The sequence below is a fragment of the Momordica charantia genome, assembly GCF_013281855.1.
Source record: "Momordica charantia cultivar OHB3-1 chromosome 8 unlocalized genomic scaffold, Mcharantia_2.0 BLBB01000008.1, whole genome shotgun sequence".
Lineage (NCBI taxonomy): Eukaryota > Viridiplantae > Streptophyta > Magnoliopsida > Cucurbitales > Cucurbitaceae > Momordica > Momordica charantia.
In genome coordinates, this window is record NW_028275166.1 from 33,881,849 (window position 1) to 33,906,145 (window position 24,297).

At 33.5% G+C, this 24,297-nt stretch overlaps 2 protein-coding genes across 3 annotated transcripts; one reads left to right on the forward strand and one right to left on the reverse strand.

Moving 5' to 3' along the window:
* The first annotated feature begins 6,089 nt into the window (after positions 1-6,089).
* LOC111013014 (topless-related protein 4) lies at positions 6,090-17,287 on the forward strand. Of its 2 annotated transcripts, XM_022287332.2 has the most exons (26): positions 6,090-6,274; positions 6,444-6,563; positions 6,698-6,877; positions 7,053-7,166; positions 7,272-7,430; positions 7,540-7,717; positions 7,812-7,935; positions 8,169-8,281; positions 10,082-10,250; positions 10,381-10,490; positions 10,591-10,660; positions 10,787-10,860; positions 11,001-11,096; positions 11,174-11,269; positions 11,938-12,065; positions 12,181-12,415; positions 12,506-12,670; positions 12,753-12,845; positions 13,040-13,186; positions 13,801-13,911; positions 13,998-14,177; positions 14,601-14,729; positions 14,827-14,922; positions 15,663-15,851; positions 16,273-16,439; positions 16,551-17,287. In XM_022287332.2, exons 2-26 carry the CDS (start codon positions 6,484-6,486, stop codon positions 16,747-16,749), a joined length of 3,402 nt encoding a protein of 1,133 aa, XP_022143024.1. In that variant the 5' UTR covers positions 6,090-6,274; positions 6,444-6,483; the 3' UTR covers positions 16,750-17,287. The 2 variants fall into 2 exon arrangements, with proteins under 2 accessions (XP_022143024.1, XP_087983430.1); XM_088127304.1 differs by lacking the exon at positions 12,753-12,845.
* A 1,453-nt stretch (positions 17,288-18,740) lies between these two features.
* On the reverse strand, positions 18,741-23,948 carry BRIZ1 (zinc finger (ubiquitin-hydrolase) domain-containing protein). Its single transcript, XM_022287533.2, has 11 exons — positions 23,575-23,948; positions 22,781-22,889; positions 22,580-22,694; positions 22,372-22,469; positions 21,830-21,936; positions 21,422-21,671; positions 21,109-21,162; positions 20,179-20,322; positions 19,986-20,050; positions 19,378-19,432; positions 18,741-19,292 (listed from the first exon to the last, which is right to left on the reverse strand). The coding sequence occupies exons 1-11, from the start codon at positions 23,883-23,885 to the stop codon at positions 19,137-19,139; spliced, it is 1,464 nt and encodes a 487-aa protein (XP_022143225.1). The 5' UTR covers positions 23,886-23,948; the 3' UTR covers positions 18,741-19,136.
* Positions 23,949-24,297: the final 349 nt, after the last annotated feature.

Here is a 24,297-nt window from a genome sequence, read left to right on the forward strand (position 1 = left end):
ATTTAATATTTTATTTATCTTGTATGGGAGAGCAAAGCATATATTTGGGCCTTAGTTTGGATAGGTCAAAAGACGAAGTGGGATAGTTAAAGTTACTTGACTAATTCAATGTAAGCTTGCTCGATATATGTTGATGGAGATTCAAACTTCTGACTTGTTAGTTGAGAAAAAGTATATGCTAGTTAAACTATATTTAAATTAACTACTTTATATCTTGTTTGTTGTCTTTAATATTTATGATACACAAACATCCATTTAAATGGATAAATGAAGTATGTGTTTATTTTAAATTGTTATAAACAAAAAACCAAAAGTTAACACTAAATTCTAAAATATTTTACATTAAGTTTAAATACTATTTAGTCTCTCTACTTTTAAATTTTGTTTATTTTAGTCTTTATACTTTCAATATTTGTTCATTTTAGTAACAGTAACTTCAAAACTTTCAAAACCTTAGTTTTGGTCAGAAGTGATTGAAATTTTTAATACAATAGTTATATTTCAATAAATTTATTGAGTGAGAAAACAAAAAGATCCAAAACGGTTGATTCATAATTGTACAATGACCAAAATAAATATTTCCAAAGTAAAGAAGAAAGTAGTAAGACATGAAAAAAATAAAAGAATAAAAGTCAAACCAAGTAGGTTAAAATGAAGCGATTGAGCGTGAGTGGTGTTCAATACGACGCCGTTGGGGACGAGGAAGGAAAAAGATTAAGAAAGAGAAATGACTGCCACGTGGCGTAAACTGAGTGGAGAGTTTAAATATTTTTAGCGTCTTTTTCCGTGCCTTATATTTCAACCAAAGGTCCACGTTTCGCATGGCAAATTCTTCTACTCCAATCTTATCTTTCAGCGCGTCATCCACACGCTCCTCTCTCTCTCTCTCTCTCTCTCTCTCTCATCCTTTTTTTCCCTTTAAATTTATATTCAAACAAATCTTATTTGTTTTCCTTTTTTTTTTCATCACAAAATGTGTATTTTAAGATTTTAGTTTAAATATCATTCTGGGTTGATTTATTCCGTTTCGCTTTTGTACTTTTAAATTTATGCAATGATCTATCTTAATAATAGTGTTTATCTTCAATTTGAGGTTATTTATTTATTTATTTTTAAATATGATTGTAGATCCTCTTTAAATTTTAGAAAATATATATTCACATTGTGACATCGTTTTTAATGGAGATTATACTTTTTGAAATTTTAAATAAAAATTTACCTCGTAGTGATAATGGAAAACATTTTTACGATTTATTCAAGTACATAGTCTAAATTTATTTTTTTAATCATTTGATCTAAAATAGAATAGATCTCAAATTAAATGGGCAAATAACTGCATTTTAACCTAAATTTTTTCAATGAATTTATGAATCGGTGATTATTTTTTTTTTCATCAATAATGGGCAGGGTATCAATTTTACCAATTTTTTTTAATTCAATATGGGCGAGAAATCTAACCTCAAGAAATATTAAATATATATATATATATATATATATATATATATATTCTTATCCATTCAATTCCAACGTGCTATTTTTAAGAAGTTGAAGATTTATAACGCTCTAAAAAGAAATATCATTTAATTGATTATATTATATTGAACCTTAAAACTTAATAAATTATAAAGTTAACATATTTGGTGAATTTTTGGTTATGTTGACATTTTTATGGTTGGACGAGGTTATTTATTGGTATCTATATATATGTTGTTTTTTTGTTTTTAGTGTCCCTATCAAAGCTCTTTTGACCGATGGGGTTTGAGACTTTGATGGAGTGGTTTTAGGAACTTTGAATATGTATCCTCATTTCCTTCAATATTTGTAAACATGTGTTATCCAATATTTGTTATAAAAAAAAAAGTGTTATCCAATATTATTATTTTATTTAATTTTAGTACATCCAATATTTTTCTCCATCATATAATTTTTCAAAATTTAATATAAATTATATAATATTTGCACCTACCCGTGTTTTTATGGTAAAATATTGGCAAATTTAAGCTAGAATATGTTAAGAATCTCAGGACCTAACATGAATTTATAATAGATATGGACTACCCTCCTTATTATCAATTGGTTTGAGATGGACCTATAGATATTAATAAAATATAAAAAAATAATTAAAAGGTAAAAATTTGAAATAATTACAAAGTTGGGTATGAATTGTACCATATATCTCACATTTGAATTGATTTTAATAGCAAAATGAGAAAGGAAAATATATTTAATCAACTTGAATATGCGGCTAAAGGAAACCATATTTATAATGTTTTTCTTTTAGATTTTAATATGTCGGCAAGTATAAACAATAAATTGGTCATATTTGACCATTTTGTAATCAGAGGGAAAAAAGCCCATGTTACGTGACTCACGTTGTTTTTTTTTTTTTTCAACTCTCTGTGGGGCAACAACTTTAAATTATTTGGGTTACTCAAAAAAAAAAAAATAAATAAATAAATTATTTGGGAGTGCTTAAAATTCTCTAAAAACAACTTTTAATTTTTCTAATATATATGTATTTTTATCATGCTTGTTCCAATCAACTCAATATCAATCTGTATCTAAAGTAGAGTAGTAGTTTGGATAATAAAAAAAAAAAAAAGAAAAGAATGTCACAGATTAAAAACTTGTTCAAAGATATTTTTGAATTGGTCTATTCCAAAATATATTATTATGGATCGTAGTTGATGTTGAAGCAATATTTGAATTCGGGATGCAATGTCACAAATTTAGACAAACACCTTCACACAAAAATGTGGTATGCTAAGTCTAACATATTCTTAAGGTCTAAGTTAGACCATAAGTTCCCTTGAGTGGAGCAAGGACGGTGGTTGTAACAACATACACCGTACCTCATGCCTCTCTTCTGATTTATAGAGGAACTATCTGCATGTTGGTTCAAGTGAACCAACTCGATCAATTCGAGTTAGCTATGCCGGGTCGAATATAGTATATGATCGAGTGGTTCGACTCGATCTAATCAACTAGGATTTAGTTTGTGTCTCTTCTTTAGACTCACTTTTTAAAGTAAACTTAGTACATTCATCGTAACACATTCTTCTATGGAGATAATAAAATTGGGTCTAAAAAAGTCATGTCATACGACAGTTTAAAGAAATAATTGTAGGGACGGTTGCAAATATATAAAAAATATTTAGCAAAATAGCAACCACATTTAGCTTTTTCAATTATAGCACTTAAAAAAAACAAGGGTCCAATTTTAAAATGACAACTTTACTCAAATGATATTTATCTGTAATATATCTAACTACTAGTATATGTATATGATATATTACTGATATGAGTGTCTGTGCAATATGTATGCGATATACATCTAATATAATACTGGTATGAGTGTCTGATATACTACCAATATAATAAGTGCATTTTTGTTATATTTGACAATTTAAAAAAATAGTGACATATTTTCAAATATATAAAAGATTTTTGCTACCCACCGCAATTTCCCTTTATTGAAACTACAATTTTAATTGTAACTACACTGACAGAGAAATTAGACCATGTGACGATGATTTTAATTTTTGGGGTTTTCATTTATTATACATGTATGTAAACTAACGATTATTGTATAAAATAAAAATAGACTAATTATAATTATCATAGTAAATAAATAATTACTAACTTGAGTATAGTTTAACTGATTAAGAAACATATTTTTGACTAAAAATGTCGTGATAAGTTCGAATTTTCACTCCCACATGTTGTACTAAAAAATGTAATCAATAAATAATTAATTTTGTCAATCCGAGCATAGATTAGTAGATTAAATACCTATTACTATCTTGAAGTTTGATGGTTAGATTATTCATCCCCACGAATTAAAAAAAAAAATTAACAATTAAGATAATATTTTTATGTTTCTTTTTTTTTTTAAATTTACTTTTCTTAATAATACATGTTATCAAATATTTTGAAAAAGGAAACTACATTCAATTATATAGAAAATACCCAAATCACAGTATAAACTTAAATTAATTGTCCATGTATATTTATAAACGGAACAAATGTGCACGATTTTGTATTTTAATTGTTATAAAAATAAAATAACAACTACAATTTAAATTAATTAAAGGTAATAATAAATAGAATAAGAATGTAATCCTATTTAAAATTATTTGATAACTTTTGGATCATGTTATTTGAATCAAAAAGGAAAAGAAAATATATTTTTCAATTATAACCTTGTTGACAAAGTATTAGGAAACTTCTTGTCCATCCCACAATACAATAATATATAATTAACCAATTTTTAGAATCAAGAGTCAAATTTGATTTATGAACTAAAAAAAAAATCAAATTTGATTTTCCTACCAAATTAAAAGTCTCTATGTGCCACCATATATAATGCCATCAATAATTAGGGATTGAAATCTCATTTTAAAATATTTAAATTAACCTTTTCTTTTTAATGTATCAAGTGGTTCAATAAATTGCTTTAGTAAATAATTTTTCGTTTCCAAAATTAGCTTTTATTAATGGCAACAGGGAGGAAAAAGTGAAATTTTTGTTTGAACTGTAATTTGATAGAAAATATATTTGGTTTCCAAATTTAAATGTTGAAAAAACGTATCTGATTTAACATATTATCTCTCTAATCTCTATTTTTCTCAAACATATCTCTATTTTTCTCCAAGATTTATGCCTCTTCCCTAACATTTAAAATTTCATCCCGAGTGAAACATATATTTATTTTAGATTTAAATATTAGATTGATACCTCTACTTTATAAATAATTTTTGATATTTATATTTTTAATTTTATATATTTTAATTCGAATATTTCAAAACGTAAATTTTGGTTGTTGTATTTTTAAAACGTGTTTTTTTTGTGGGTGTGATGTTATGAGTCAAGTAAAGCAAGACTAAAGACGATAAAACTCCGACAAACCAAGTTTAGATATCAAGCGATCGCCTGAAAACTTAGAGGCTGTGACCTAAAAAGTGGACCTAGACCAAGAATCGAGAATAAAAACCCAACTTATGGGCCAGCTGTTTGGCTCGGCTAAGCTGGCTACAAGGTCGGCTCTGCCAAAACCATAGCACTCGGGCCTCGTGCCTCGACACTAAGTCGAGGTATAGCAGCCTAGATGTTTGATTGATCAACCTAGCTGATTCTCAATCTCCCTTTCAATCCATAAAAAAATGCTAAAACTAGATAAATCAAGGGAAAAAGGTTTAGAAAGCCCAACTATACGAAAATAAGAGGATATCCTAAAGAGAATATATCTTATTTTATCTTATCTAAGAAATTCAAAGAAGAGATCTCCGAGAGATTTAAGAAAAATATATCCCAATATCATTAGGACTTATCCTCTATAAAAATGTGAAAACACTCCTAATAAACGTATACTACAAGATCCTATTTTGGGTAAGCTTCACACAAAACTCCATTTTAACCTAGGCATCGGAGTGTGAGTGGATAGCACCAAAACGGTGTATTATTTTGTTTCTTTTGCATGCCATCCCTATTTTGGATTGGTACGGGTCTCTACAATTTAAGTTATCGAAGAAATTTGATGAATAAAATGTAATGCTAAAATTATGATAGAAATAAATGAGATAAAAATTAAAATAAGAAAAAAAAATGATTACCTTTTAAAAATACGATAATCGAAATAGATGTAAAAAATTAAGAGGAGATAAACTCAAATAAACATTTAAACATTTATTTAATTTATTAATATATACTTTTTTCTTAAAAGAAAAAAAAAGATAACGTGGATAAAGAAAAAGGAAAAGAAAAGAAAAAAAAAAGGTTAGATTACATGGTTGGTCTAGAAAAAGAGGGAGGCGATAAGGTTATTTTTGTCATTTAGTTGGGCAAGTGGGTTAAGTTAGAAATATTAGGTGGGCGAAATTACAGCGACTAGTCTTTGAAAATCCCGCAAAAGCAGCCGAAGATATACGCAAGTCCAAGGCTATTTAAGACAATATAAGTAGACTGACTTATCACCCTTTGTGTCTGAACGTATCAACTTATAAGCACACTCACTTATCACACTATTATATCTCATCTCGTTCTCGGTCACGGTATTTAATTTGTCCGATACCTCTGTTTCTTCGCTTCACACATTTTTCTCTCTCTCTTGCAAATCCCTAACCCTCTCTTCTTTCTCTGTATAAAAGCTTCAACCAGAGGAGCTTGAGAGAGAAAGTAGAGCGAGAAAGCACTGGAAAACTCTCCCATTCCTCAGTCTTCGTCGTATTCGTCTCCTTTTTCACGACTTCCGATCTGACTTGCCAATCTCGCGGAGGTATTACGCCTTTTTCCCCTCTTCTTTTGATGTATAATTCGTGATTTTCGACATCTTCGTTTTCGATTTCTCTTTCTGTTCTTTTTATAAAATTGTTGTTGTGAATTTTCGTTGTTTTCTGGGTGTTGTGTCGTTTGGTGTTGCTAATGTTGTTGATCTGCTTGGATAGATCGTTCGGGCGGTTTTTTTTAAAAATTGAAGACATAAATATGTCTTCGCTTAGCAGAGAGCTCGTGTTTCTCATACTCCAATTTCTTGACGAGGAGAAATTCAAGGAGACAGTTCATAAGTATGTTTCGTTGTCTTCGATTTTCCACGTTGTTTCGTTCTGTTTGTTGTCTTTGCTTTAATCTCAATCGCATGTCTGTTGTAATTTGCGCTGTGTTGCTAACTTTTTTTTTTTTTTTTTGGGTGTTGGTGGAGATTGGAGCAAGAGTCGGGGTTTTTCTTCAACATGAGATATTTTGAGGATATGGTTACGAATGGCGAGTGGGAAGAGGTGGAGAAGTATCTATCTGGTTTTACAAAGGTTGACGATAATAGATACTCCATGAAGATATTTTTTGAAATTCGGAAGCAGAAGTACCTTGAAGCTTTGGACAAGTAAACAAAAATTCTATGAATTTGATTTATGCTGCTATTTTTGTATGCCCTTGTAAATTATTTTATTAAACAATTTGTCTTAATGAAAGGTTGGTTTCTTATCAAAAAATCAAAAAGACGTTTAACAGTTTGCTTTCTTCACCTCAACTTTACTAAGGCTAGAATAAAATTGTAGGCGGGACCGAGCAAAAGCCGTGGATATTTTAGTTAAGGATTTGAAAGTGTTTGCAGCATTTAATGAAGAGCTTTTTAAGGAGATTACACAGTTATTGACTTTGGAGAACTTCAGGTATGGGTAACTTGGTTTTTGAGAATGTTCTTGCTCCGACAGCGGACCATTTATTCCTGAACTAAAAATTTATATTTTTCTCTGTTGGAACGTGTTTTCTTGCAGAGATAATGAACAGTTATCAAAGTATGGAGACACTAAGTCTGCTAGGGGTATAATGCTTGCTGAATTGAAAAAATTGATAGAGGCTAATCCACTTTTTCGTGATAAGCTTCAATTTCCAACCTTGAAAAACTCAAGGCTGCGCACTCTAATTAATCAGAGGTCTCTTGACTAATCCTTATTTTTTGTTCTCACTATTTCACGGTTTGGTTATTGCATTAATTTTAAAACCTGAATTTTCTACATTCCTTTTTTCAAATTGAGAATGCAGTTTAAATTGGCAGCACCAGCTCTGTAAGAATCCAAGACCAAACCCTGACATAAAGACCTTATTTGTCGACCATAGTTGCGGACAACCTAATGGTGCCAGGGCTCCATCTCCTGTGACTAACCCCTTAATGGGGGCTGTTCCTAAGGCTGCAGCCTTTCCTCCCTTAAGTGCGCATGGTGTAAGTTTAGGAGAGATTGTGTTGTTTAATAATTTATTAAGCTATCAGATTGTTTATTAGTTTGAATGTTGGCCTACTTTTTGTGTGCTTGTAGCCATTTCAACCTACACCAGCCGCTCTTCCTACTTTAGCTGGATGGATGGGAAATCCATCCCCTGTACCTCACCCATCAGCTTCTGCAGGACCTATTGGTCTTAATGCAGCAGCTAATAATGCGGGTAAGATGTCGATTTTCTTCTTCTTCCTTTTTCCACCACAGGGGGAGGGGTATAGATCCATTACATGCTTATGTTAGTTATTTGCTGCATATGAATGTGATGAATGCATGTAGTCTTTCATTTTTATTCAATAGCATAATATTTCAGTCGGAGAAACGAGGTGCCCTCAAGTCTCAAGTTCTTATCCTTATGATCTAATCTCACCTTGTGATTTCTGATGAAATTTGTTGCAGCTATTTTAAAGCGTCCTAGAACTCCTCCTACCAATAACCCTACTATGGACTATCAAACAGCTGATTCTGAACATGTGTTGAAAAGATCAAGGCCATTTGGATTATCTGAAGAGGTACTGATAACTTCTTTTTTGTATTTTATGTATCCCACAGCATGTAGTCTTTCTGGCTTTTACATTCTACATTTTAGATGGAATCCTAAGCTCTTATTTTCTGTACCCAAAAAAAAAAAAAAAAGAGAAAGGTAAAATTAATCTCACCTCATGGTCCTGATCTAGTTCTGGCTACATCTTCAATTCTTCTTATTTATTTATTTTGATAAAAAATAATACTTTCATTACTATCAAAAGAGATGCAAAAAGGAGGAGAAGGGAGAGGCATCATCCAATCTAAATGTCTTGCTGCATGCTTGAGGTTCTGTGTAAGACATTGTTTGATGCAGTTTACTGAACACAGTTGGTGGTTTCTCTATTGAGGTTGAATATTGCTTGGTTCTGACTCCTTAGATTCTTTGGCCACATGATGCTGAGAACATTTACTTCTTGAATTTTCCTAGGAATCATACTCAGTTCCAACATCAAAGTAGTAGCTCAATACGATTGATTTGGATAGGACAATCCTTAAGCCTGACGTGTACTCAAACACCTTAATTAGATTAAGAAGTTGGTTCATTTTTTCCATCTCCAAAATGGAGAAGAGAAGAACATCATCCACAAACTATGACTGTCTTGAAGGAACCGTCTTTATCAATCAAGAAGCTTTCTATAATTCTACCATCAATGTTTACACTCAGAAACTTACTAAGACATTTTGTAACAAGCACAAAAGGGAAGTTGAAGGGGGCGAGGACCTCCTTGTCTTTAACCTCTTGTAGAGGGGCAATTGAACTTGTAGGTTTGCCTGCCACTGACGATGATGGAGTAACAAGGCTAGAGACAACCTCTCATTCATGTTATTTGATCTACAAGAAAGCTTTTTTCTGAGTACCAGATCACTGGAGTAAAAAGCTGCATTAAGGGACACCTCTTCCCCAATGCCCCTTTGCCTATGGATATTAGACATGCATCCTTAATGCTTTAAATTGGCTTGCTGCTCTGCCAATGGACTCCCGTGACCTTTTTGCAACTATTTTTGTTCACACCCTTTCAATGAGGAGATGGAGATTTTTGGGACCATATCAACTACACATTCTGCGCTCCATTTTTTAGCCTATCTTTTCTTTGTGCCAAGTCCTCTTTGTAACTTCCTTGGCTTGGTTTTTTTGTTTGTTCCCCCCTCTCTTTTGTATTTTTGTATCATCAATAAAATTATTGTTTTATAATAAAATATTAAATAAAAATAGAAAAATAATGCATTCTAGCTTGATTTTCCTGATCTTTATCGCGTTTTAGCAAATGTCTGTTGTAGTGAAATGAACTGATGACACAAAGAACCTATCATTTCCTGCTATGCCCCAAAGATACCTTATGGTTGCCACATTGAAAATACCTTCTATAAGTGGCCCTATTACTTTCCTCATTGAAGTATTCGCTCAATTCATTATGACTCTGATACTATCATCCTTTGTTATTTCTTCCCAATACCTTTCACCACCTTTAGGAATGATTTTTCCTTTGCATGCGAGATAAGATATTGCGTATTACCACCATATCCTTTTTGTTAAGCATGTTCTCAATTAACACTGGACTCTATTCTCCTAAACAAATTTCTTTCCACTTGTCTAAAAATATATTTTTTTGCTAAATATTTTATGGTTGAGAAATTTATTTTTGTTGGTCCTTTGGGAATTGATGATGTATCTTGGGAGCTTTTGAGTTCCTTATCCAAGTAAGCTTTGCTTGCTATTCCAGAAGACAGAAAAATTAGGATCAAGGTTTTTGTTATTGCTTTTGAGCTTGCTTGGTTTATTGCAGGTCAATAATTTACCGGTAAATATTCTTCCTGTTGGGTATGCCAACCAGGGTCATGGACAGAGTTCCTATTCCTCTGATGACTTGCCTAAGAATGTTGTTACGACCTTGAGTCAAGGTTCAGTTGTCAAGAGTTTGGATTTCCATCCACTACAACAAATTTTACTTCTTGGTATATCCCCGTTTGTTTGAGGACAAATATCAATATTCTTCTGTTATTATGTTGTTAAGTTTACTAGGCTTGTAGATGTTGGATGGGAGTGCTTATCTCACATTTCTTTCAATTTATTTTTGAAATTCAGTTGGAACAAATGTGGGTGATGTCATGATCTGGGAGGTAGGTGGCCGTGAAAGGATTGCTATTAGAAATTTCAAAGTCTGGGATCTTTCGTCATGTTCAGTTCCGCTACAGGTTTGGTTTATGTTGCATTGGATTTCCATGAAACACCAAGTGTTAGATTTATGCCCAAGGATGCAATATTGTGGTACTTAGCTCTTTGGTTTTCTTCTAGGCATCTTTGGCCAGTGATTATACTGCATCAATCAATCGTGTAATGTGGAGCCCTGATGGAACGTATTTTGGTGAGTTCAGTCTGTTTTTTCCTTTGTGCTGATTATAGACTCTTGAGAAACTGTTGCTTCATTAGAGAGAATTATTTTCAGAACAAATTAGAAATTGACGAGTTTGGATTTCTCTTCCACATCCAGGTGTTGCATACTCGAAGCATATCGTTCACATATATTCCTATCAGGGTGGCGATGAATTAAGAAACCACTTGGAGGTTTGTGTTGGCAAGAAATCCTTATCAATTTTATGTTTGTACTTCCAAATAAACATTGTTTACAATTATAACGGGTTAATACTGAACCTTTTTTTAGGTAACTTTGGTGATTACATTTTTTCTTTCTTTTATAAATACAGATCGAGGCTCATGTCGGCAGTGTCAATGATCTTGCATTTTCATATCCAAACAAGCAGCTTTGCTTGGTTACTTGTGGGGAGGATAGGGTCATTAAGGTTTGTTTCTCGGTTACACTTAGATGATGTCCACATACAAGTTGGATGTTTCTTATGATTTTTTTCAAAACTTGTAGGTGTGGGATGCAGTCACTGGAGTTAAGCAGTTTACATTCGAGGGTCATGATGCACCTGTGTATTCTATATGTCCGCATCACAAGGAGAGTATTCAGGTATTACTAACGCTTGCCCCATTACATACAATTTATGACATTTTCTGTTAATTGGGACCATTATCTGATTTGTCACAGTTTGTCCATTTTCTTTCTGGAAAGAAGGCTTTCACATTGTTGGAATGATCTGAATATAACTTTCAATTCTAGAATTGGTTCAGGTTGTGAAACTCTGTGGGGTAGCTAGTGAGACCTGGACTCATTCAAGTGAAGCACAAAAAATAATTTCACAAACATTCTTGTAAAAGTGTGAATAAAGTTAGGAAATTTAACTTCCGTTGAAATGTATTTTCTGTTTGTAGTGTTTATTTTTTCAGAGTTTTCTAAAGTAACGGAAACCCCTTCAAACATAATTAAATGTAGAGTGATAGGTTTAAAGTTTAGTCTCCTTTTAATCAAATTTTTACCATGATAAGAAGACAGAAATGAAAAATATTGAATGTTTGTGTTGATTCTTTGGATTGTCCTTTTAACTTTGATAACTGTTCATTTTGTTTAGCACACTGAAAATGGACTCACAACCATATGTACAAGTATACCTTTTAATAGTTGTTTAGAACTTTATATTTCTCCGTATCATCTTAAGGAAGGAGCCTTTTTTTTTTGTTTCCTTGGGGTAGGAATATTTTAATACTGGAGTTCTTTTTCTTATCTTCTTCTCTTTCTAGTTTATCTTCTCAACAGCAACGGATGGCAAAATAAAGGCATGGTTATATGATAATATGGGCTCTAGAGTTGACTATGATGCACCGGGCCACTCATCTACTACAATGGCATATAGTGCTGATGGAACGAGGTTTATATGTTTATTATCATCGTTATGGACATTTTTTAATCTAAACAATACAATGTTATCTTTCCAACCGATAATTTTACTATAATATCTACCCATTTTTATTTTCAACCTATAGGTTGTTCTCTTGTGGGACAAATAAGGAAGGAGAATCATACTTGGTGGAGTGGAATGAAAGTGAAGGAGCTGTAAAGCGTACATATCAAGGCCTTGGCAAGCGATCAGTGGGTGTTGTCCAATTTGATACCACCAAAAATCGTTTCCTGGCTGCCGGTGATGATTTCTCTATCAAATTCTGGGATATGGACAGTGTTAATCTTTTAACAAGTATTGATGCAGAGGGTGGATTGCCGGTTAGTCATGATACAGGCATCATCATTGTCCTACTGATCCTAATAATATGCTTGCAATGATCTTATTATTTTAATTTCCATAATCTGCAGGCTTCCCCTTGTATAAGATTTAACAAGGAAGGGACACTCTTGGCTGTTTCAACGAATGATAATAGTGTCAAGATTCTAGCCAATGCAGATGGAATTAGGGTGCTCCGAACAGTTGAAAATCGTACATTTGATGCTTCTAGAGTTGCTTCTGCTGCTGTTGTGAAGGTATAACATTTCAAATATTTTGTATGCTTTGTTTTCTTGATATTTTCTGTAGCTGTGATTTTATTCAATTATTTTCCTTTAGGCTCCACCAATAGGTTCATTTGGCCCTACTGCTGTGACCGTTGGTATGAGCATTGGAGATCGGACTGCTCCAGTTGCAGCCATGGTTGGAATTGTAAGTGTCAGTGTCTCTATGGCGGATGATCTAGTTAAACAAATTCCATTTAGTTGGTATTACTCTTGTTCATAAGTTTAGTTGATAAATGCTGTTTCTTATGGTTCCATTTTGGCGGGACTATATAGATGCTTGACTATTCATAAGCAGTGTGATATTTGGCGACTTACCTTATCTTGTATTGATAATTTCAGAACAATGATAGTCGAGGTTTGGCTGATGTAAAACCCAGAATAGCTGATGAATCAGTGGATAAATCTAGGATCTGGAAACCTACAGAAATCAACGAACCAACTCAATGTCGTTCCTTGAGGCTTCCTGATAATCTAACAGCTACGAGGGTATGGTTTTTGCTCAGAAGTTTATTTCTTGGGTCAAATCATTTTTAATTGTTATATATTTGTCTGTGTAATATATGTAATTGATAGTAATCTTTAGCTTATATCTAGTGAAAAAGCCTTAAGGATTTCATAGATTCTCCTGGGCTTGTCCATTCAACATCTTTTCCTAATGAAATTAGTCTGTCAAACAGCAGTTGGTCTAAGGGAGGAAAGGAGACTCTTGCAATTATTTATTTCCACCGATTGTTTCTCTTTGTTGTGAATAGCTTGAAAAACTAGGTATCAGGGAAAGGAATGGTGCGGGATTTCAGTTCTTTTATATAATATATATATATATATAACCTCATATTATTTATATTCCTTTTGGACTCTTACGGAAGCTTTATTGGAAGGTTTCTTATATCATATGGGTTGAATCTTGTTTCCTTGAATATCATATCTATGAAATTGATTGGCTTGAAGGGATTTAGATTTCATTTTTAAATTCATATCAGTTACGCTGCATTAAATTGAACAATATAACAAAAAAATTCTTTCAATGGATTATAACTTTTGTGAAGCTCATTATCTCAATCTTCAATTTTGTTGTGATACATTCATAGTTATTTTTTCAGGTTTCTAGATTAATTTATACAAATTCGGGCCTTGCAATATTGGCATTAGCATCTAATGCTGTACATAAATTATGGAGATGGCAGAGAAATGATAGAAATTTGACAGGAAAGGTATAGGTTTCTCAATCATGCAAGATGTAATATTTGATTATTGATTCCCCGAATTTCACTATTTACGAAATAAATTGTTTTTGCAGGCTACAGCTAGCGTAGCACCACAACTATGGCAACCATCAAGTGGAATATTAATGACTAATGATATAAGCGATACGAATCCAGAAGATGCTGTTCCGTGCTTTGCACTTTCAAAGAATGACTCTTATGTTATGTCTGCCTCAGGGGGGAAAATATCCCTATTCAATATGATGACGTTTAAGGTAGCTCACTGCATCATGTACATTATTACCCACCAATCTCTCCCTGGAGGTTTGCGTACGGTCAGGACTGGGTCGTTGAATGCTATTTATACTAGATGCCGGTGTTTGAAGTATCATTGGCTTACAGAATGTCGAAAATAATATTTTCCATATTTATTTACATCTTATGCTGGGAGGAAATGCCTAATATTTCAAGTAATAAATGCAAATACGGCCAAGGTGGTTGTCTGATTGTCGAAGATTTCAACAGTTCTAACAATCTTGAGTTATCTACTGATTTTGCTTGGTCAATACTATGGTCGGGATTTAAAATATGTACTACCTTAGTGGAGCTGTGGAAAATATGGCATGATGTACAGATTTTTTATGTATTATATTTTTCATGTATTTCTATGTTTAAATTAAATGTGTTTCTCAATGCAGACAATGACAACATTCATGCCCCCACCACCAGCAGCAACATTTTTGGCATTCCATCCCCAGGATAACAATATTATTGCTATAGGCATGGAGGACTCTTCTATTCAAATTTATAATGTTCGAGTTGACGAGGTCAAAAACTGTGTTAGATTGGTTTTCTGATTTGCAAGTATAGCTTAGTTTGAAATTGGAGTTTGAGTCTCTGATAATTGTTAGCTCCATAATGCAGGTAAAAACTAAGTTGAAAGGTCACCAGAAAAGAATAACTGGGCTTGCCTTCTCAAATCATCTAAATGTGCTTGTATCTTCAGGAGCTGACTCGCAGGTATGTATTCTGTTCTTGGCTTTATTAGTTTCTGTATGGGGACTTCTGAGAAAGCCTTGTTCCAGAACTAAGCATAGAAGTCCTATGATGAATCACACAGTCCAAAGATATTTGAAAGGAATATCATGTTACTCCAATCTTTATCTTTCGCATGTGTGTATAGTTGACTTCGTAGTCGCATGATTTTTATTTTTTTTTCCCTCTCTATTTTCCCTTTTTTTCCTATATGGCTAAACCATCTATTTTGAGATGCACCCTCCTAGACATTCTCATTTGTCAATCTTATCCAAAAAAGGACATTTCATCTATCAAAAATTGTTTTTGAAATTGATGCAGCAGATTTAGATAAATGCCATTAATGTCCAAGAACAACCATAATTTCTAACCCGAACAAAGAACTCCCCAAAGTTGAATGAAAACCTCTACCCTATTCTATTCCATTTCAATGATATCCAAAATCTCTCTTATCACAATTGGAGGCTAAATATAGCCTTATAAGAAAGTAAAGTACTAATTAAATCTAAAATACTAATATTAGACTTCACACGTTGATGTTAGCATGTATTCATAGGACCGGACCGCATGCATCAGTAAATTATTGGATTTCTCTCTTTGATTTATATTTTGTTAGTTTCATCCATTTTTGCGTTTGGATCTCTTGTAAGCTGTATGACACCTGGTTTTATTTATTCTTTCGTAGTGTTTATTTATTATCATTAATTCATTATTATTTTCTGTAGCTGTGTGTCTGGAGCACTGATGGATGGGAAAAGCAGGTTAGCAAATTCTTGCAGTTTCCAAACGGGCGAACAGCTGCTCCTCTTGCCGATACCCGTGTTCAATTTCATGCCGACCAGGCACACTTGTTGGCTATTCATGAAACTCAGATAGCTATATACGAAGCACCGAAATTGGAATGCCTTAAACAGGTATAGTATGCAGAATGCTCATTATATTCAAGAATCCGGAGCATGCACATTCGATGAATTACATGTTTAGTCCTAAAACTTAGTGAAACATTCAAAATTCAAAAGTTCCCTTTAATATTTTGATGTGTATTGAATAGGTCTTCAACTTTAAAAATATTTCATAGGTCTTTAAATTTTCAATTTTGTATCCAATTAGATCCTTGACATATTAAGCATATTTAACCTATGAGACACAAAATTAGAGGTTCTGTTCAGGACCTATTTAATGCAAAAATTGTAAGTTTAAGAATTTATTAGATATTTTTTAAAGTTCAAAGCCTATTCTAGACACAACTCTGAAAGTTAGGGATTAAACATTTTTTAGTAGTTCATATGGTTAGATTCTAAAATATCATTTTGGCAACTAATTTCCTTCGAACAGTGGTTCCCACGAGAAGCCAGTGGTCCAATCACACATGCAACATATTCTTGTGATAGTCAATCAATCTATGTCAGTTTTGAAGACGGAGGAGTAGGTGTTCTTACTGCTTCAACTCTTCGATTAAGATGTCGAATAAACCCAAACGCTTACTTGCCTCCTAATCCAAGGTGTGTTTATTCATTTTAAAATCGAGATTACTAGACGTGCACCCAATGCAGCCGAGTGGTTATGCACATATTTTTTTATTCTGATGTATTCCATTGTTAATTTATGAGCAGCTTAAGAGTACATCCCCTGGTTATCGCGGCGCATCCATCTGAAGCAAATCAGTTTGCGTTGGGACTGTCAGATGGTGGCGTCCTTGTACTCGAGCCATCGGAGTCAGAAGGTAAATGGGGCACCTCTCCTCCAGTTGAAAATGGTGCTGGGCCAAGCACTGCTTCGGGCGCTGCTGGTCCCGATCAACCTCAACGGTGACATTGATCATAGGAGATGTTTATGATTAGAGAAAAGGCGAATTGCCGAATTAGATTATGTAGATGTAGAATTCTTGAATCAAGCGTGCTAGAGCTTGTCTTATGTGGCATCGTGGCCGACTTAGAGCGAGATGTGGCGTTGTGCAATTGGTTCTTGCCCACCACACTCGAGAGATGTCAAGCTAGTTCTGTGTTTGTAGGCTCAGAAGAACAGACAGAAGATGGGAGGGTTGATTGATGGCCGACAATCGAAGAAATCTGAGATAAACGATGAATTTTGTTGTATCGAATTCGGGCAGACTGTCGTGAAATTATTAATTTCGCCTTAGTTAATTTTTTAATTTTTTTTTTCTCTAGTCTTTTGTGAGAAAAGATATGGTAGATAACAACAATCTGATCTTAATTTTTCTCAGGCTTTCAGTTTTTGTAGCTATCTATTTCCACTGGCTAATTGACCATTTTGTACATTTTATGTGCTACATTAACATGATGACATCCTTTCATTCTCAAAGATATTGATTTACCAAATTTGTGCTCAACTTTTCTCTTCGTATGCATTATAGGTTACTGCTAAATTTGTGCTCAATACTCAATGGGATGAAGAATGCAGAGAGGCTCTTGGTAATGTTTTAACATCACCAAATACTTAACAACAATTCTCATTTTTTAGAAACATCTTCAAAATTGTATAATTGTTTTAGAAACATTATCAAAATTTTGACATTTTCAAAATTATATATAAAATTTGGAAACAAGTAAAGATGTTATTTTTTGTTCCCTTTTTATTTTAAGTTTCATGGTGTTTTATCATTAGTGACTTATAAAATGAGTAAGAAATATTAATAATTAATAATAATATTAAAATTTCAATATTTAATTTTAAAAATAATTTTCACACTTTTATTTTCTGAATTTATAATGTAATCGTTATCTTCCTTTTCTGATTAAAAAAATAAAGAATAAGAAATAATTATTCTTTTAGAAACAAGAAATTGAAATGTTATCAAATATGTCACAAAATTTTTCATTTTCAATTATTCAAAATAGAGTTGGTAGAGAGTGTTAAAGCATTTAGAGTGCGAGAAACAATCTAAATATTGAGATTGAACCAATATTTGAAAGGTTATCTATTCTAGGTAAAAAAATATAGGTTTTCTTTTTACCAAAAAAAAAAAAATTTAAAGATCTCATATATATTTACTAACACTTATAAACATATGCTTTTCAAGATTAAATCGAATAGATGATGCTTTTGTCTTTGAATAACACTTTTAAGGGATTAAGATAAGATGATGGTTTCAAAATTAATAGATGACGGCTTTAAATAGAATAGATGTCGATTTCAAAATAATTGATGACACTTATAAACATGCCATTTCTCAAGATTTAAAGGAATAGATGACGTTTTTGTCTTTGAATAACACTTTAGGATTTTAGATAAGATGACGGTTTAAAAAAACAGATGACGATTTAGAATTAATAGATAACGGTTATCGTATGATTTACCACTAGCACTATTATTATTAGATTAAGTGACTACTAATTTCTACTTAATTGCCATTTGGTTCTAATAAAATTGATTTGTTTTTTTAGTTAAATTACAAGTATAAATTCTAAATATTCAAATTTGTATCTAAAATTTAAAAAGTACAATAAATTATTGAACTTTTCATTTATGTTTAATAGGTCCCCACTCAGCCAAAAATATTGAATAGATTAAGAATACAAAATTGAAAGTTTAAACGTTAAACACTTGACTTATTAAATATAACCAAGAAAGTTTAAAGAATAAACTTATACTTAAACCTAATTTTTTGGGTGGCACGCTTTCCAAGACCCAATCTATCATATCTATCCTCCCACACATTCAAAGAAAACATGTCATTTTTGCCGAGCGAATCAATCACCTATGATAGTCACGTATGATGACGACTAACGTTCCGTAATGTCATGATGTCAGGACGTTTCTAGAAGATTTAACGTAACCATGAAGAACCAAATGAAACTCTTAGAAGTTTAGAGACTAAATTTGAAAAAAACCCGATGTTCCTATGTGGAGATAGTCTTAACAATTCTCCAACCCATTGACTTTGTGTCTAAATAGTAAATATGACTAAACCTAATAAAATGTCAACCAAAAAGCAACCTAGAAAAAATGGCAATTGTTAACTGCCAGAAAATTTTGACCAGTACCTAAAGTATATACCCTATAGTACAGCTATCATATACCTTCGCTTTACATGTGAAACAAATCAAAGATTTCAGTCGATCAAACTTTTTGTTGGGGATATGAACTAAATAGATAAATTCAAGCAAAATGTTTACAAGAAGAACCTGTGAGAATTCAAGAACATGCATCCGACCCGACCTGCATGTGTGTATTGTCATCTAATTCCGCCTTCGGCCGCCCTTTTTCTTTCTACTGTTGCCGGGGGAAGATTCTTTTGCAGGAACAGGCAAGAGCGTTCCTCCTTTTATGTCATCTGAATCTGTTATGTTATCGAGGGTCTTTTGGGCTCCAATGTAGACGGTAAGATCTCTAATCTGTAACATCATAACCAAAAAGAGATAAGTGCAACTAGTAAAACATTGTATGCGTACGAATTCTCTGCCTCGGAGGATGTGGTACCTGTTCTTCCAAATCATGTATTTTCTCGCTCCTTGACTTCAATGAAGCAAGTTCCCTGTCATACAAAGTGTAATCAGTTAGTCCAAGAGTAACTACTGAGGTGAGAACTTGACCCGTTTCTCTCCTTTAACAAAGGCATATTTGGTAGTAATTTTAGCAAAATGGACTAAATTATAAGTAATCTTGCAAAAAGTGTTCCATAATAAATCATAATGTTTATAGAAGTGATTTTGAATTATTAATATTTGATTACTGATTCTGGACTAAATAACACCTCTGCACACCCATGCTCACGTCATTCCTACTAAATATGCAACTGTGTATCCTAAAAGTTATTTAGAGGTTACATTTTCATTGACTCCTCTTGTAAACTCTCATTATTGGAGGCCTAACACATACATGATAAATTCAATGCCTTTACGTATCCTGCAAAATCAAAGGTTGCTGCAGCCGAGAAAAGAAAATTGTGGACTAGAAAAGATTTTCAATACACCAGCTTTATAACTTGAACTAAGTTCACAACAACTGATTGATTATGTATCTTCAAATCATACTATCGGGCAAGGCAATGCTTAAATCCTATAAACAAAAACTGCGAGATTATGTACCTTTCTTCAATTTGCTTTGCCTTAGTCTGCCACATTTCTTGGTTCTTGATGAGCTTGTGATTTACCTAGAGAGGGGAAGTATTTAGAAAAATACATAATTAGCTCAGATGGAAGAGAAAAAAGGATAAGATGGACATTGGCTATGAAAATATGTGATCATTTGAACCGTGAGAATGAGATATTTACAACGTACATCCATAACAGCATTTTTCTCCTTGACACATTTTTCAAATTTGTCTTGAATGTCCCGAGTCTTGGATATTAAAGCCTCTTCCACTGCTTCAGAAATGGAAAGTTCCCTTTTGCTTTTTGCCTCTGCCAGAAGAGATTCATAATGCTGTCAAAACAAAGGCCAAGTAATTGATCACTATATGCCTGCGTGTGTATGTAAATTCTTAATTAGAGCTGAAAAGAAAAACACAGGTCAAACCATGTACTGAAGTAATAAGAATAAAATTCCGTTTATTCCCTCTTTACTTCAAGCAACTAAGTAAGAATTTTTATGAAGATATCACGTGGATGTGCAAACTGTTGGTCTAGGATTACACTCAAACAATCATGCTAAAAAGTCTAAACCGTGATAACATTGTCCAGAGTGGAATGCTATTGATCATTGAATTGGAAGGTTTTGAGACACATTATTGTCCGATTTAAGGACAGCCATATCTGGCCAATGTTGAATCAAAATCCTGATTCTTAAATGTTCGGTATATTATCTGATCCAATGCTTACTTGCTCGAGTCAGCTGAGTTTGAAGTCTGAGATACTTATGTATCACTGGAGTCAGTCTGAGTTACAGATTCATATTTCAGCATTTGTGACACTTTTCGTTTTGTCTCGTCATATACTGAGATTATGTCTCCATGCATGGAAATATAAATAATGCCAAGAACTAGAATATCAATGCTGCCAAATATTTTAATTGTTACTTCAGAAAAATTCTCAGGAAATTTGAAATAATATATAAATGTCTTCCACAGTTCCACGTGAACTAATATTGTAGGCTAAAGATCATATTGAGAGCAGCAAGAGATATCGAACATAAATAAAAGCAATATCACAATAAGGTGGAAGAGAAATTAGAGAAGCAAAAAATCTAAATTAGGGAAGTTGGATTGCATACTTGTCTCTGAGTTTCCAGCTGGGTCGCAAGAAGGCGATTATACTCATCCACAATCTGTTTGGAAATATATGAATTAAGAATATATACTTGTTGAATGTCGAATGAATAATGTGATTACGTAAATGTAATAAATGCCAGTGCGAACAATTTGCATTATCCAATCTTTAGACCAACAAAATCACATGGATTAAACTTTATGATTTCTCCATACAAATCTCAGACCTCAATTACCTAATGGAAACATGTTTATAAACTAGTAAAAAAGAGAATTTGTGACATATATATGCCAAATAAAATGTCGGAAAAAACATACTGCTTCAACTTTACTGCTGTACAGGGCCTCATTGATTCCAGATTCTTCATCATATTCACAAGTCCCACAATCTCCTTCATGTGACACACAGTGCGAATTCATTTCTCCGAACTTACCATCAAGTTTTGACTGGTTCAAGCGATGAACATAAGTGTCACCAACATAATCCCAAATTTGTTGTGTTCTTAAATCAAGAGAATAACAGTGATGCATATTTTTCCAATGCCTGATTGCATGCCCTTCCTTATACCTAAGATCAACATGATGCAAAAAGGTGGTAAATAACATAATAACATCACAATTGTCATCTATTGTTATGACAAAAAAGTGAAGTATTTTCCAGACGGCACTCTTCTTGAATATGTCAACTTAAAATATATAAGAAGAGAAGTCAATATTAGCATGTACCTTCCACATCCTAGAAAGCCACATATCACGCACACCCAGAGATTTTCCATAGTTCCACAAATGAAGCAAGCTAGTTTCTCATCCTGTTGCTGACAGAATCGACAGACCTGATGACTTGCCAAAAATAGAAAGATGGTGTGATTCTCCAGTTTCAATTTAAAAAAAAATATATCGTTCAATTCCAAAAGGCTTCCCATAAATGTCACAACCAGATTGAACTCATACAAATGTAAATTTTTGTATTGCACATTAGTGTTCTATGTCATATCATGAGAAGGTGAAAAGTTCACGTAAAGATAAGTTCATTGACATTTAAATCAGGGTGTACTTTTGGATTTATAATTTAAGAATCTCATAAAAAACACACGAACTTCTACCTCAGCAGTAGTTTTCAGGTTTTTGCAGGAATTTTGCAATTATTTAAATTATAGAATGAGAAAAACAAGTTTCAATATCAAGGCTCCTTATCAGGTGAGGTTCAGAAGAAAGAAGACTAATACAAATACAAAGAGATCAAAGAAGATAACAGAGGATTTGCTCACCTGACAAGATAAGGAAGTCCATTTTGAAATGCAGGGGCAGTGAAATGAATGATCACATAGTGTGCGAATTATTCCGCTAGTATCAGGATCCAGTCTCTCTAACATTCAAAGGGGTTAGTTTAGAAGAATTTGACTATCAGGGCTCAAGCAAATTAAATCAAGCATCAGATGAAATGTGCAGACAAAGGAACTGAAACACTTGACTCACCCAGGCAAACAGGGCAAGTAGGCAATTCAGTACATCCTGCAGGAGGCGATCCAGCTACCTCTGCTGATTCTGTGTACTCGACAGATATCAGAAACAGAATATGACATACCTCAGCCTAAAAATGAATAATATATGCCGCAATATTATATAAGCAATGAGTTCATGAAATCAAATAAACGACTGAAATTGCAGTACTTGTACCTCAGCGGGAGAAAACTTCCTGCCATTCAAATTGCCAAAAAATCCATCGGCATCCATCTGATTTACAAGCTTGATCAAAACACTATATCGTTCTTCCACTCCATCGTTCCTAAAAATTCAATCAGGGGACATCAACCAAGAGCGGAGCATGTGAGAAACCGGAAAAGTAATCAAACTTCCACCAACCACCCTTCTACCACATGCACACTAAATTCCGACGATTCCATCGCCCCAATGTTCTCCTTAAACGTAGTGATTATGATAATTCACAATAAAAGTGAATTTTGTATTCTACTTAACAAGATATTACAATCACTGCCTTTTTCATAGTAGAGGCATTTAAACAGAAAAATACAAACTGAATAACAAATATTAACCGAATATATACCAGACTAACTATTCAGTTATATACATATAATAGTGATGGTCTCACCCAATGCATAGAAGAAGGACAAGCTATTTCCAAGAAACTTCCAACGTAACAGTTACAAAAAAAGTCAGAATCACCAGCTCAATTGTGCTTCATGTTTGCCGAAGAAAAACTCAAGGAGAGAAGCCTTGGAAATAAAAGATTTCAAGTCTTAATTGAGATTCATTAGCCAATTGCCTTAATTAGACGCGTTATTCATAATTCAACATCAAAAGAACCTTCTCTAAGTATGTTTGTGATCGGAAACCAAGAAACCAAGAACTCTCAGCTCCGAGTTGTCTTCAATCAGTAGCATTCGATTCATCGGTCAAAAAGACACAGACAAAAAGAAATGTACGAAAAGGCAAGCAATAGCAAGGGTTACCTAATGAAGAGAACCTCGGAGACATGGTTGATGCGAGAGCCACAGAAGCTGACGAAATCATCGTATGATAGATAGTTTGGAACAGCAACAACAAAGAGGATCGTGGATTGAGAGCTAGGGTTCGGCAACGATGAGTGCGAAACGCTTCGGAATAAGTGAACAACACCTCTTCGTTCGCTGAATTTCACGTCGGCAGAAGAAGCTGTATGGTTTCGTTGCCAAATCGTGCTGGTAGTTGAAGATTCGTCCGCCGAATTTCCGACGGTAAGAGGATGATCGGTGTCCACTGAATGAACTTGCAGGAAAAACATGGCGGAGGCTCCGTCGGAGTCGGTTACACAGAAGAGAGAGAATTTTAAAGGCGCGGTGGCCGGAGTTGTGTGAATTTATAAGCCACCAATAATGCATATTTTTTGTTTTGCAAAAAAAAAAAAGGCTAAATTACAAAAATACCCCTAAATTTACCACTTATTTGAATTATACTCTTGTCCCTTCAAAAAGTTTAAATACTCTTACTAGGGGTGTACATTGGAACCGACCAAATCGATCAAAATGACATCAGTTGGCCGGTTTCACCATCCCATCTATGAGCGGTCGGTTCTTTGCATTGTCGATTCGCCGTCCTCGATCGCGACCCTACCCTTGCTCACTACATAAACTGTTTAGAAAAAGAAAAATAGTCAGTCCATTGGAATCCGACTGTTTGGTCTATCGGTGGGAAGC

Coding starts and splice junctions, on each gene's coding strand:
- BRIZ1 (XM_022287533.2), bottom strand. CDS start 23,885: ATGTTTTTCCTGCAAGTTCATTCAGTGGACACCGATCATCCTCTTACC. Junction 22,470..22,579: donor TACTTGCCCTGTTTGCCTGG/GTGAGTCAAGTG, acceptor TTTGAATGTTAG/AGAGACTGGATCCTGATACT. Junction 19,433..19,985: donor GCAAAGCAAATTGAAGAAAG/GTACATAATCTC, acceptor TTTGTATGACAG/GGAACTTGCTTCATTGAAGT.
- LOC111013014 (XM_022287332.2), top strand. CDS start 6,484: ATGTCTTCGCTTAGCAGAGAGCTCGTGTTTCTCATACTCCAATTTCTT. Junction 7,718..7,811: donor CTCCCTTAAGTGCGCATGGT/GTAAGTTTAGGA, acceptor GTGTGCTTGTAG/CCATTTCAACCTACACCAGC. Junction 15,852..16,272: donor AATTGGAATGCCTTAAACAG/GTATAGTATGCA, acceptor TCCTTCGAACAG/TGGTTCCCACGAGAAGCCAG.